Source organism: Chenopodium quinoa, unplaced genomic scaffold (assembly GCF_001683475.1).
Source record: "Chenopodium quinoa cultivar QQ74 unplaced genomic scaffold, ASM168347v1, whole genome shotgun sequence".
NCBI classification, from domain to species: domain Eukaryota; kingdom Viridiplantae; phylum Streptophyta; class Magnoliopsida; order Caryophyllales; family Amaranthaceae; genus Chenopodium; species Chenopodium quinoa.
Window position 1 is genome coordinate 1,974,838 of NW_018743669.1, and position 13,680 is coordinate 1,988,517.

The 13,680-nt window shown below is 37.9% G+C and overlaps 1 protein-coding gene across 1 annotated transcript; it reads left to right on the forward strand.

Moving 5' to 3' along the window:
- Positions 1 to 10,692: 10,692 nt before the first annotated feature.
- LOC110683321 (uncharacterized mitochondrial protein AtMg00810-like) lies at positions 10,693 to 11,550 on the forward strand. Its single transcript, XM_021859667.1, has one exon. The coding sequence runs from the start codon at positions 10,693 to 10,695 to the stop codon at positions 11,548 to 11,550; it is 858 nt and encodes a 285-aa protein (XP_021715359.1).
- Positions 11,551 to 13,680: the final 2,130 nt, after the last annotated feature.

A 13,680-nucleotide genomic window follows, 5' to 3' on the forward strand; every position in this document is an offset into this window, starting at 1 on the left:
CATTAGCCTAAAACTAAGTTGTGGGATATTTAGATTAGATGGATTGAAGTTTCAAAAGTCATTGTGATGTAAACATAAACACATACATATGTTACATACCTCGGATGCTGGACAAAGGTTTGATAAAGTGGCCCATATAATATAAGTGGAGTGGCAAGACATGAATATAATGGTCGTATACTTTTTTAGAGGGTCAAATAGCAAATTAATGGAAGAACAACTGTTGAGCACAGAGGAAGGCCAATTTGTTTTAGGCATTACTAATGGACAAATACAAATGGTTGCTATCGTATTTCAAACCTTATTGTGCTCATGTTTCTAGATTTTGCAACTTGCATGCAACCATTTGTACTTGTTAACTGTACACCCACCTCACTACAACTAGTATATACTCGGTACTACTTTTTTCCGTTTTACAATAACCAACACGTACAGTTGTACTACTCATATAATCACTTTGAGCATTTTTTTTTCATAACTACTTTGCATAACTACTTTGCCCATCTCCTTCCTTCATGTGGAGGACATTCTCTACTTCCATGTGAGCACCTGTCTATTCTTTTAGTCTAAGTATATTATTAATGATAATTTTTTAAGTTTTGTGTCTTAGATACTCTATATTACTAGTTCAGGTGTAAATATATGCGTACCAAATAGGCAAATACTACAAGCTTACTAAATTAGTTCTAAAGCTTGAGTGATGGTACTGTAAGTGCAAAGGTTGTGCTGCGTGATTCACGTCTCTGCTACCACCCCATCTTCTTTCTCTCATTTTTATGCTCTTATTATTATTAAAGCTTTCACAATATTAAATGTCCCATAAAACTAGGGTACCCTGGTAGCTTAAGGGTTAAGAAGGAAGTTCTACATTAGTTAATTCAATTTTTTTAGGATTTTTTAGAAAATAACACCACAAAATTGTCACATAATGGAAAAGACAACATTCAATCTTGCTGTTGATCTGAAATCGAGATTATAGGTCTACAATTAAACTATAAACATGAATAGTAGATTTTCTAAGTAGGTGTAACATCAATCAAAGTAGGGCGCTATAGCAAAGCACCTGAAACCTTTTCATAGCCCCTGCTAATAATTTAATTTCTGAGGCAAAAAAGAATGAATGAATCAGTAATTCAGTATACTATACCTATGACATCAATCAATATACTCCTAATTAATTTAAGAATCCTTTTTTTATAGTAATTTTTTTTTTCTTTAAGAAAAAATGTTAAGAATGTTGTCTTTACTGCGTAGTAAATTTGTTTGTTCTAAATTGCTCATCCCTAAAACATTCTGAAAGCAATCAATAAAAAATTGGGAGAGAGAGAAAAATAAAGAGTTTTGTTCTTGTGTGATAGTGAAGCTCAAAATGTCACTTCAATTTCACTCCACTCATTCTTTCAATCATCATATCATCCATGAATGCCAGACCATCCAATACAATTCCCTTTTGTCTCTTTCCTTTTTTAACTTATTACAAATTTACAATACTTATGCAATTATATCTCTCTCTAAATTTGTACTTAACGATTTATAATTTTGCTACATACAAATATAAAAAAGAAGTGTAACTTTATTTATTATAATTTGCTTGTGTACGTTAGAAAAAAAAAATTAGTTCGCAAGATCTAGCTAAATGGTTATTACAATAGATTCATTTCAACGTTCGTGTATGTTTAAAATGTTAACTTCTTATCATACAATTATCAATGGTAATAATTTAATGGGCCATAAGGCTAGTACAAATTACAAATGAGGTTGAAAGTTATGATCTTATTGGATGATATATATTTTCATAATGATGTTCATATAATTTATCACAGTAAGTCGTAGTTAGACCAATTGAGCAAGAATTTAGTAAGAAAGTTTAAAAACGTTTACTATTTTGTGATCAAGTGAATAGTTTATAGTTATCTTAAACACTTTTGTTGAAATTTATAGCCACTTATGACTGAAAATGGTAATATATCTACACACTCTATAATGACAACTTTATGATTTTAACTAATTTGGCCTAAATATACACCAAATATGGCCCAGCCATAGAGTCCATAGACAACCTGTTAAGTTTGTCTTACTACTAGTTTAAGGTAAAGTTTGGTGTTTCATTTTCATCAATTAACTCATTATTTCAAAAGAATTGAAAATGTTAGCTTGAATTTTGTCAAAAAAAAAAAATGTTAGCTAAACTTGTTGATATAATGAAATGATAAGTTATTTATTCAAGAAAATTATAATGATAATAAGAAATTGAGCTCAGAAATACCAACTATTGAGCTGTGTCTACAAAATAGTACTCCGTATATATTATATTTTGGTATAAATCTTTGACTCTTTATTTTACCCTTCCCCTTTTTTTCATTTTAAAATAGATCTTAAACTTTTTTTCTAAGATTTTTTTTTTCCCAAAACAGATAGAGAACATTCTTTTGTTACATTATTATTACTACGAAGGTTGTTTCATAATCTATCATTATTATATTACTATACCATATTATCAAATTCAAAGTCTCTCATAAGTTTATACTTAGACTGAAACTTCATATTGATAAAATACTATAGTGACACTATATATATAGCTAGGGAGATGTATGTCACAAAGCTAATTGCTATTGGTAAATAGAATTTATACTTGGATATTATATTTATATATTTAAAGAGCTTAATTTATGATAAGTTTAGGGAAATAGGGTTAATAGCATTACTTGTCATTTTTATTGTTAGGGCCTATAATTAGTGTTTATATTGTATAGTTAACGGGCCTATTTCTTGAGCCCTAATCACTTGTATAAATACTCTACTCTACACTCTAATGAAACTATGGAAATATTTTGTGACATGGAATCGGAGCCAATCAAATTCTAATCCCTAAACTTCTACATTCTAATCCCTAATTTTCTGAATTTTTAATCCGAATTTCTACTCTAAATTGCTGAATTTCTGATTATTTTGTTTTTAATCTGAAATTTCGACTCCAAATTTCTGAAAGTTCTACCAATTCTCCTCTAAATTTCTGCTATTTTACTCTAAATTGCTCCTCTACATTGTCAAATTGCTTAATTGCTACTCTATCTTGCTGAATTTCGGACCTCTTACTCTGAATTTCTACTCTAACATTCTTTTATCAACAATGGTGAATGCTAAGTCAAAATTGTTCTGTACCCACTGCAATCGATCGGGCCACGATTATGGTGCTTGCTTCCTTGTCCACGGGTTGCCCGATTGGTGGCTGGAAAAATACGGGCATAAAGGTCGACCTTCCCTGACGTCCATTGATGCTTCTCTGTCGCATGCTCTGCCAGCCGCGGGTGCTGCACCTTCGTCTGCTAAGCTTCTGCCGCACGTTCAGCCAGGTCGAGGTGCCAACCCGCGAGCCTGTCCCGCGGGGTCTGCTTCAGTCCCACAGATTCTGCCAGCCCGCAGGTTTATCCCGCGACCACAGGCCGTGGCTTCCAATACTGCTGCTCCTTTGAACGCCTCTTCACCTACTGCATCTATTGTTATTCCTCAGTCTGCCTTTGCTGCTGCTTCCTCTATGTTGCCGATGACCTCTATTTCCACCTCTACTCCTAGTTTGGGTGGTGTATTTGCTCTTTCTACAGATTTTATTAATGATGCTTATTTATCATCGTCGTGGATTATTGACACCGGTGCATCCCATCATGTTACCAGCGATGAGAGATTTCTCCAAGATGCTCACTTCATTACTTCTTGTCCCGTTGGTCTTCCCGATGGTGCTAAGGCCATGGCTACTAAGGAGGGTCGTGTTGTTTTGAAAGATGACATTACTCTTCAACATGTTCTATTTGTTCCGCAATTGAATTGCAATTTGATTTCGGTGTCTAAGTTGATTGATGACTCTACTTGCTTTGTCCGATTCACTAATTCTCTTTGTGCTATACAGGATCAATCCTCGGGGAGCTTAATTGGAGGCGGTGAACAGATAGATGGACTATATTATTTCCGGCGTCTCCCAAAAGTGTGTGCTCTCACAGGTACGGACATTTCTACATTCGAGTTGTGGCATCGTCGTTTGGGGCATCCGTCGGAGAAAATTGTCAAATTGCTTCCTTCTATTCGAGGTAGTTCTGCTCCTAAGTGTTTACATAAAGCATGTGAAATTTGTCCTCTAGCAAAACAAACCCGAGCCAGTTTTCCTGATAGTGATAGTCGTGCTAGTCGTATTCTTGAAATGATACATTGTGATTTGTGGGGACCATATAACACGGCTTCTACTTCTGGTGCTCATTATTTCTTGACGATTGTTGATGATTTTTCACGTGGTGTTTGGGTTTATTTATTGAATGACATAACCGAAGTTTATTCTTCTTTTTGCTCTTTCTTTGCTATGGTTAAGTGTCAATTTGATGTCCATGTTAAGTGTGTGCGGAGTGACAATGGCACAGAATTTAAACCCATGATCCCATATTTTACTAAAAATGGCATTCTTTTCCAAACCTCTTGTGTTGGCACACCTCAACAAAATGGTCGGGTAGAGCGTAAACACCAACATATATTGAATGTGAGTCGTGCTTTGATGTTTCAAGGTAATTTGCCGATTACTTTTTGGGGTGAGTGTGTCCTTGGGGCGGTTTATTTGATTAATCGTACTCCTTCTACTTTGCTAGCCAATAAAACCCCATATGAAATTCTCTTTGACAAAGAACCCGATTTTGATGCTTTGAGGGTGTTTGGTTGTCTTTGTTTTGCTCATAACCAAAAAGCTAAGGGTGACAAGTTTGCACCTAAGAGTAGAAAGTGTGTGTTTGTGGGTTATCCTCATGGCAAGAAGGGTCGTTGGAAGTTGTATGATTTGGAGACCGGTGGTATTTTTGTTTCCCGTGATGTTAAATTCCAAGAGAATGAATTCCCGTTTGTGAAATATGGTGATTCGGTTTCTTCTACTGTGGGTGCCGAGGGTGTGCCTAATGACTATGTTGGTGTTGATCACGATTTTCTTGATGATTTGGAATATGTATTAGAGGTTGGTGAGGGTTCTCTTGTGCCTGAAAACTCTTCACAACCTCGTGCTACTGCTTCTACCCCCCACGGGTCACCTGAGGCTGTTGTCCACGACCACGGCAGTCCCGTGGTGTCCTCTGCCCCCTCTGCTGCCTCCTCGGCCACTGGTACGAGCAGTCTTGATGTGGTTGTTCCGGACCCCTCTTCTACCTCTCCTATTGCGTTGGACCGTGCTCAACGTCCAAGGCAACCCCCGGGGTGGCACCGGGATTATGTTGCACACACTATATCTCTACCTAGTTCATCTATCTCGCAATGTTCATCGCCTACTCCATGCTCCTCAGGTACTCCTTACCCCTTAGCACATTTTGTGAATTGTGATAAATTTTCTGTGCAACACCGTGTTTTTATTGCAGCTGTTGATACCGTAGTTGAGCCTCATAATTTCAAGGAGGCAATGCAAGATGAGGGGTGGAAAGCGGCTATGCAAACGGAAATTGATGCTTTAGAAAAAAATGGCACATGGGTAATGGAAAAATTGCCTCTGGGTAAGAAAGCTCCTGGGTGTCGATGGGTTTACAAGGTCAAACTTAATTTTGATGGCACACTCGAGAGATTGAAGGCTCGTCTTGTTATCTTTGGTAATGATCAGGTTAAGGGTATTGATTACAATGAGACTTTTGCTCCCGTTGCTAAAATGGTCATTGTTCGTGCTTTTCTTGTTGTCGCTGCTGCAAAGAATTGGGAATTGCATCAGATGGATGTTCACAATGCATTTCTTCATGGTGATCTTGATGAGGAAGTTTATATGAAGCTTCCCCCTGGGTTTCATGGCTCTCAACCTGGTATGGTGTGTCGTCTTCTGAAGTCGTTGTATGGTCTTCGACAAGCACCTCGTTGTTGGTATTCTAAATTGGTTGCCTCTCTGAAAAGGTACGGATTTGTGCAATCGTACTCTGACTATTCTCTTTTTACTCTGCAATCTGGGTCTATACAACTTAGTGTTCTGGTGTATGTTGATGATTTGATAATTTCTGGTAATGATTCTTCTGCGATTTCAACATTCAAGTCATACTTGAGTGACTGTTTTCATATGAAAGATTTGGGTGTTTTGAAGTATTTTCTTGGTGTTGAGGTTGCTCGTAGTCCGGAAGGCATATTTTTATGTAAACGGAAATATACACTTGACATTATTGCAGAGTCTGGTTTGCTAGGTGCTCGTCCGGCAGGAACTCCTATTGAGCAGAATCATACTCTGGCGAAATCAGAGTCCTCTTTCTTTTCTGATCCAGAGCAGTATCGACGACTTGTGGGTCGTCTGATTTATTTGTCTTTTACTAGACCGGATTTGGCATACGTGGTGCATATTTTGTCTCAATTTATGCAACAACCGCGACAGGACCATTGGGAAGCGGCTCTTCGTACAGTGCGGTACTTGAAGGGATGTCCAGGTCAGGGAATCCTTTTGAGTTCAGATTGTGATTTACATATTACATGATGGTTGGTTGGTACTTGAAGGGATGTTCAGGTCAGGGATGTCCAGGTCAGGTTGTCCCTTGTCGCGCCGTTCTATCTCTGGCTGGTTGGTGTTTCTTGGTGCTTCTCCTATATCTTGGAAGACTAAGAAACAGAACACTGTGGCCAAGTCTTCTTCAGAGGCCGAATTCCGCTCAATGTCTAAAACTACTGATGAGTTGAAATGGTTAAAGGCCCTTCTTCTGAGTTTGGGTGTCTCGCATCCCCGTGCTATGAGTTTGTTTTGTGATAATCAATCTGCTTTGTATATTGCGAAGAATCCGGTTTTCCATTAGCGTACCAAGCACATTGAGGTTGATTGTTATTATCTTCGTGATGCGATTCAGGATGGTATCATTAGTCCGTCTTATGTGAAGACAACAGACCAATTAACGGATATTTTCACCAAGGCTTTGAGTAAAAGTCAATTCATGTATTTACTTGGCAAGTTGGGCATTTGTGATTTGCATGCTCCAACTTGAGGGGGGGTGTTAGGGCCTATAATTAGTGTTTATATTGTATAGTTAACGGGCCTATTTCTTGAGCCCTAATCACTTGTATAAATACTCTACTCTACACTCTAATGAAACTATGGAAATATTTCGTGACATTTATTAATAGGTAGAGTATATATACGGAGTACAAAACTATAGATAACAAAAATAGAACATTGTCTTCCTAGAGCTATTCCTCGCTGTCTCACATAGCTAACAACTTTGTACAGGTATTTTTAATTTGTATGATTGAAGTATTGAACCACATAGTTTATTTGTCATATGTCCTAACAGACTTTATATTTTTCACACTAATAAATACTCTGCAACCTAATATATGTGCTAATAATCAATTAATAATACTCCATACAAATTAAACTTTATAATTAGTAAACAAGTATTGTGCATGAATGCTTCTTTAATTTATGTGCATACAAAAACACAGAGATTTATGAATGGCCGCCTCAACACACCAAACAAAATACACATATATATATATATATACTAATTTAATTAACTTATGACCAACTATTTTTAGTAATAATTGAATAAATATCTTCATATCAAAATAATTTCCAACCTCTAAAATTCATGGTAATAATTGAATAAATATCCTGATTTTTTTTTAAAAAAAAATTGCGAGATTATTACAAATTAAATTTGCAATTGATAAGTACATATATATAGGGCCATTTCTCCCTTTACTTGTTGACTATGACAATTACATTAATGGTGGAGATAGTAAACATGAAAATTTTCACTAAAACCAAATTAAAAGACCCAATTTATGTTGGCTTCACACAAGCATTAGTTGCCAATTGTCAATAAGCCCTTGATGATCATATTCTCTAGTTAAGGCCTAAGGGTCCATTTTATTTGGCCAACGTACCAAATTAAAATGACCCCATTTTTTTGCTAGTATTAACACGCTACCTTCACTTTCCTAATTCCTCCTGTAGTTTCATACCTTTTGCTTGTTATTACTCCACCCCCTCCAACTTCTATTTCCCATTATACAAATATTCAAGGACGAGATAGTTATTGATAAATCACGTAATCTACACAGATTTGTCTTAGATGACACAGACTTACAATGATTTATATATTGTATTGAAACACAATCTTTAAAAAAAATTCATAACAACTGTTAATCAGAGTGAATTCTACTGGTTATGTTGAGATGTAGATATTTTGTAAATATTTGTAACAGAATTTGTTGTACTATTTTAGTATTTATAGCTCCTTGTAATCATCATTCATTACACATATTATTACAGAAATAAATTCTGATTTCTTCCTCTCTCTATTTTCTCCTCTTTCTCTCTCTAGTTCTTCTCTAACAAACTCTAAAGCTGAGTTTGAGCATGGTATCAGAGCTTTTCGTTCGATTTCCTGGAAATTTTTCTCTGAATTTCTTGATTCTTCTTCATTCTTGATTGAATTTCTTTCAATTTCTTTCTTCCGTTTCGATTATTCGATTGTTTTTTTGATTTCTTCTTGATTTTGTTTGAGTTTTTTATTACGATTGAAATGGCGATTTCCGATTCAATCTCTAATTCAGACAATCAGACTAATTCTTCTGGAAATAACTTTAATGATCCTTATTATCTTAGCAATGGCGATCATCCTGGCATGCAATTGGCTGATAATAAATCTCTTGTTTCTTGTTCATCCTTAGTAAATAACACAATTACAGCTTCTGTAAAACCTAGTTCTAGTGTTATACATGCTAGAATTGGTCATCCCTCTTTTAATACAATGAAACATTTAACAGTTCCTGGCAATGTTAATGACAATTGTGATTTTAGCTGTGAGTCGTGTGTTTTGGGCAAACATCACAAATTTCCTTATGAGTCTTCAGTTTTTCATGCTGCTACTATTTTTGAGTTGGTGCACATAGACTTATGGGGTAAATATTCTAGGCCATCTATGACTGGTGCAGTCTATTTTCTGACCATTTTAGATGACCATTCTAGAACTACTTGGACACATTTACTGCATTCTAAGACTCAAGTGTCTTCTACTATTGCTGCTTTTTTGGAATATGTTGTTACTCAATTTGGAGTAAGTGTGAAGGTGATTAGGAGTGATAATGGTACTGAAGTCATACAGGAGGCATGTCATACTCTTTTTGCCTCTAAAGGGATTGTTCATCAAAGGAGTATTCCTGGAAATCCTCGGCAAAATGGAAGGGTGGAGAGGAAACATAAGCATTTGCTTGAAACAGCTAGAACTATAAGGTTTCATGCTTCTTTGCCATATAAGTTTTGGGGAGATTGCTTATTGGCTGCCACATATTTGATAAATTTGATGCCTAGTTCTGTTTTGGCTTGGAAGTCTCCTTATGAGGTTCTTTTTGGTAAAATACCAGATTACAGTCATCTGAGGATACTTGGTTGTTTGTGTTATCCTGCCCAAAAGCTTTCTGATAAGTTTGCACCAAGGGCAAAACGATGCATTTTCTTGGGATACCCTTTTGGTCAGAAAGGATACAAGCTGTATGATCTAGACACTCATAAAATTGTTTTGAGTAGAGATGTCCTTTTTGATGAGACTACTTTTCCATTCAGACAATCAGTTTAGAATTCTGATGTGTCTTCTTCTTCTTCTCTTCCTTTATCTTTCCCACTTGTTAATCCTGCTCTAGACAATTCTACTTCTTTTCATCCCAATCCAGACCAATCTGTTTCACAACAGTCAGATCAGTCTGGATCAGGACACTCTCTTCATTCCCCCATTTTTCCTTCTTCTCCTATTTCTTCTGATTCTTCCATTTCTGATTCTTCTGTGGTTCCAGATGTTCCTTCAAGAGTTTCTTCTAGACCTATTAAACTTCCAAACAAATTCAATGATTTGTTCTTACAATTCCTAAACACAAATCTGTTAAGCCAATTGTTTCTAACAATTCTGTTTCTTTTAATGTGTATTCTGAGCCATCTTTGGCTCATTTACATAGCGATGCTTTGGTTAGTCTTTCAAATGTTCTTACTGCTTTTGAGCCCTACTCTTACAATCAAGCAAAAGAACATCCAGAATGGATTGAGGCAATGAATAAGGAGCTTGAGGCTTTGGATGCAAATAATACCTGGGATTTGACTGATTTGCCACCTGGAAAGAGAGCTATAGGCTGTAAATGGGTTTACAAGACCAAATTTAATCCTAATGGAGAAGTTGAAAGGTGTAAGGGCAGAGTTGTTGCTAGGGGAGACAAGCAAATTTCAGGAAAAGATTATAAGCATACTTTTAGTCCTGTGGCTAAACTTACAACTGTTAGAGTCATTTTGGCATTAGCTGCTGTTCAGAAGTGGGATATTCAGCAGTTAGATATAAATAATGCTTTTTTGCATGGTTTCTTGGAAGAAGAGGTGTATATGACTCCTCCACCTGGTTATTCTAAGGCAAAACCAGGTCAGGTATGCAAACTAAATAGAAGTTTGTATGGCTTGAAACAAGCTTCAAGATGTTGGAATAAGGAGCTTAGTAAGTTTCTGGTGAATTGGGTTTTTGAGCAGTCCAAACAGGATTATACCAAGTTTGTTTTGAAGACTCAGAATTCTTTTCTGGTTGTGGTTGCTTATGTGGATGATCTACTTATTACTGGTAATGATGGTATGTTGATTTCAAAGTTGGAAGGTGATCTACATACAGCTTTTACCGTAAAGGACCTTGGCAATTTGAAATATTTTCTTGGGATTGAAATTCTAGATCTGATGCTGGTATAATGTTAAATAAGAGGAAGTATATTCTGGATCTTCTTAGGGATCAGAATTTGGAAAGTTGTCATTTTGTTCTTTTTCCAATGAGCAGAGGTGTGAAGCTTAGCCAAGATGATGGTGATTTACTTCCTGATCCAGAGGTTTACAGGAGAATAATTGGGAAATTGTTGTATTTGAACATGACTAGGCCAGATATTTCTTATGTGGTTCAGCAACTTAGTCAGTTCTTAAGTGCTCCAAGATCCTCTCATCTGAATACTGTTGTACATGTCCTGAAATACCTTAAAGGGACTCTTAATCATGGCTTGTTTTATCCTGCTAGTTCCGAGTATGTGTTAAGTGCATACAGTGATGCAGACTGGGGTACATGTGTTGATTCAGGAAGATCATTATCAGGCTATTGTGTGTTTCTTGGTAATGCTTTAGTTTCTTGGAAAACTAAGAAACAAAAAGTAGTGTCCAAGAGCTCTATAGAAGCAGAATATAGAAGCATGAGTAAAACTGCAGATGAGGTGGTTTGGCTTGAAGGTTTGTTTTCAGAGTTGCATATTGAGGTCCCAACTCCTATAGTTCTGCATTGTGATAACATTTCAGCTCAGCACATTGCTGAAAACCCCTGTTTTCATGAGAAAACAAAGCACTTAAGGAGCAAACATCATAAGATTGATGTTCATTATATCAGAGAACAAGTTCAGTCTGGTTTCATTAAATTGAAACATGTCAAATATGCTCTTCAATTGGCAGATATCATGACAAAACCTTTGGGAGCAGATCAGCATCGCTTTTTGTCCCAGAAGATTGGGTTGGTTAGTCAGATTCCTGTTCAAGAATGGCCTGTTTTGTTATCCCCAGTTCATTCTTGAGGGGGGGATGTTGAGATGTAGATATTTTGTAAATATCTGTAACAGAATTTGTTGTACTATTTTAGTATTTATAGCTCCTTGTAATCATCATTCATTACACATATTATTACAGAAATAAATTCTGATTTCTTCCTCTCTCTATTTTCTCCTCTTTTTCTCTCTAGTTCTTCTCTAACAAACTCTAAAGCTGAGTTTGAACAGGTTAACTTAAGTTTCATTTTTAAGGTCTTATTAAAGCTTAACTCGGACATTGTAAATTGAACTTGATCAGGTAACTAGCTCCTTATTAATAACCCAGGTTTTAGTTTACAAATTTATTGAATTTGTCTAATCTTGACTTGTTAATTCTAGTCTATTAATTTTAATAAAATAAGTAAAAATAAGATCAACAATATAAAAAGTTACTTTATTAATTATAACATAATTAATTATTTATTTATGCTAGAATAGTGGAGTTCTAATTGGTGCGGTAAGTAGGCTTCAAGTGAGCATCACTCATTTGAGCAATGTAGTTAATTTTCATGCATCAAAGAGCTAGCAGATGTAAACAATTTGATCAATCGAATTAAACAAATTAAGTGAAAATATAAGGAACTATATGATGAAAATATGTAAACTTATAGCCTAAATATGGTATAAATTGCGGCAATAACTTTTGTTTGGGTCCAATTTAGTCCAATTGGGCCTGGTCACTGAATGATCCAATTAAAAGCCCAAGGTTAAGGTTCAACTCTCCAAATGTGCTAAAGTCAAAAATCAACATCCTCAAAGCCATGTCAAGGTCAGTCAACGGCCCAATCAGCTTGGCCCAGCCCAACTGACTTCCGGGCCCAATCCGCCTCCTTCATTAGCCAAGGTATAAAAGCCAACAATTTGGTCAATTCTTGGTAAGACAATAAAGCCTCAAGCAACTAAACTCTTGCACAGCTTTCTCTCTCTAATATACTGACTTAAGCATCGGAGGGGCCTTCCTCGGCGTCCCCCCCGAGGCTAGTTTACGTGTATTTGTTGTGCAGGAAACCCTCGGCTCCTGCGTCGTTCGGACCGAGACCAAGTTCCCTCAAGATAAAAGGATCTTCCGAGATTCGATTGTTTTCATCCGAAACAATTTGGCGCCGTCTGTGGGGAACGCTACTAAATTTCGCGTCAGTCATCAAACACTCCGGCAGTCGCCATGACTAAGAGTGGAAAGAGTTCCAAGAAGGCTAAGAAGGGAGGAGGCCGGATTACGGTGAGGGAACGCCAGCCGGTTTATCCCTCCCCGGAGCAAGCCTCTTCCGAATCGGAGGCCCCCATTTCTCCGGAAAGGGAAGCCTCAAGAGGTCCTAGCCTCCAGGAGGAGAACACCTCGCACCACACTCGGCAGCCGGGGCCATCCCCGAGACCGAGTGGCTCAGGTGCGAGGAACTCCCCGCCGCGCCATAGCGTGCAATCCAGGTCACATCCGCGGGAGACTCCTCCCTCCGGACCCTCCACCGAGGAAGTGGCCAGAGCAGTGGCCATCTGCATGGAGTTCCTTAAAGCTCAAGGGGCTCCAATCCAGATGCCTGATGATCACCAGCCGAGAAACCTGAAAAGGAGGATCGGTCAGGATGATGGTGGACAAGTTCCACCACATAGAGAGCTCGGCCAGAGGTGGCGAGGGGACACCCGAAACTCCAGTAAGGAGAGGAGGAGGAACCCTCAACCCTCTGACCACTCTGAAGCTCAGAATTCCATGGGGCCCTCCAAGGACCCGGAATTCGCCCGCCAAAGCGTTCACGAACGCTTGGGTTCGAGGGAGGTGAGTGTGCATAGCCGCCTCACCTTCCCAGAGGATACCGGACCCCACCCAACCTTGTCTCAGCCGGGGACGAAAACCACTTCCACCTCTGAGAGAGGAGGGAGCGAGGTCCCTGAGGCCGGGTACAAGGGGAAGGCGGTCATGGTTCCATCGAACTCGCCCTTCCAGAAGTGGATTCTGGAAGAGCATGTGCCAACGGTCAAAATCCCGGCACATATTACTTACGATGGTACCTCAGATCCTAAGGATCACATTGCCTCTTACGAGGGGCACATGTATCTGAACCCGAGGTCTGAGGCTACCTGGTGTAAATACTTTCCTACGACCCTCAAAGGTGTTGCCCAATC

What these genes read in the sequence shown, in the direction of transcription:
- LOC110683321 (XM_021859667.1), top strand. Translation starts at nt 10,693, where the DNA reads ATGTTAAATAAGAGGAAGTATATTCTGGATCTTCTTAGGGATCAGAAT.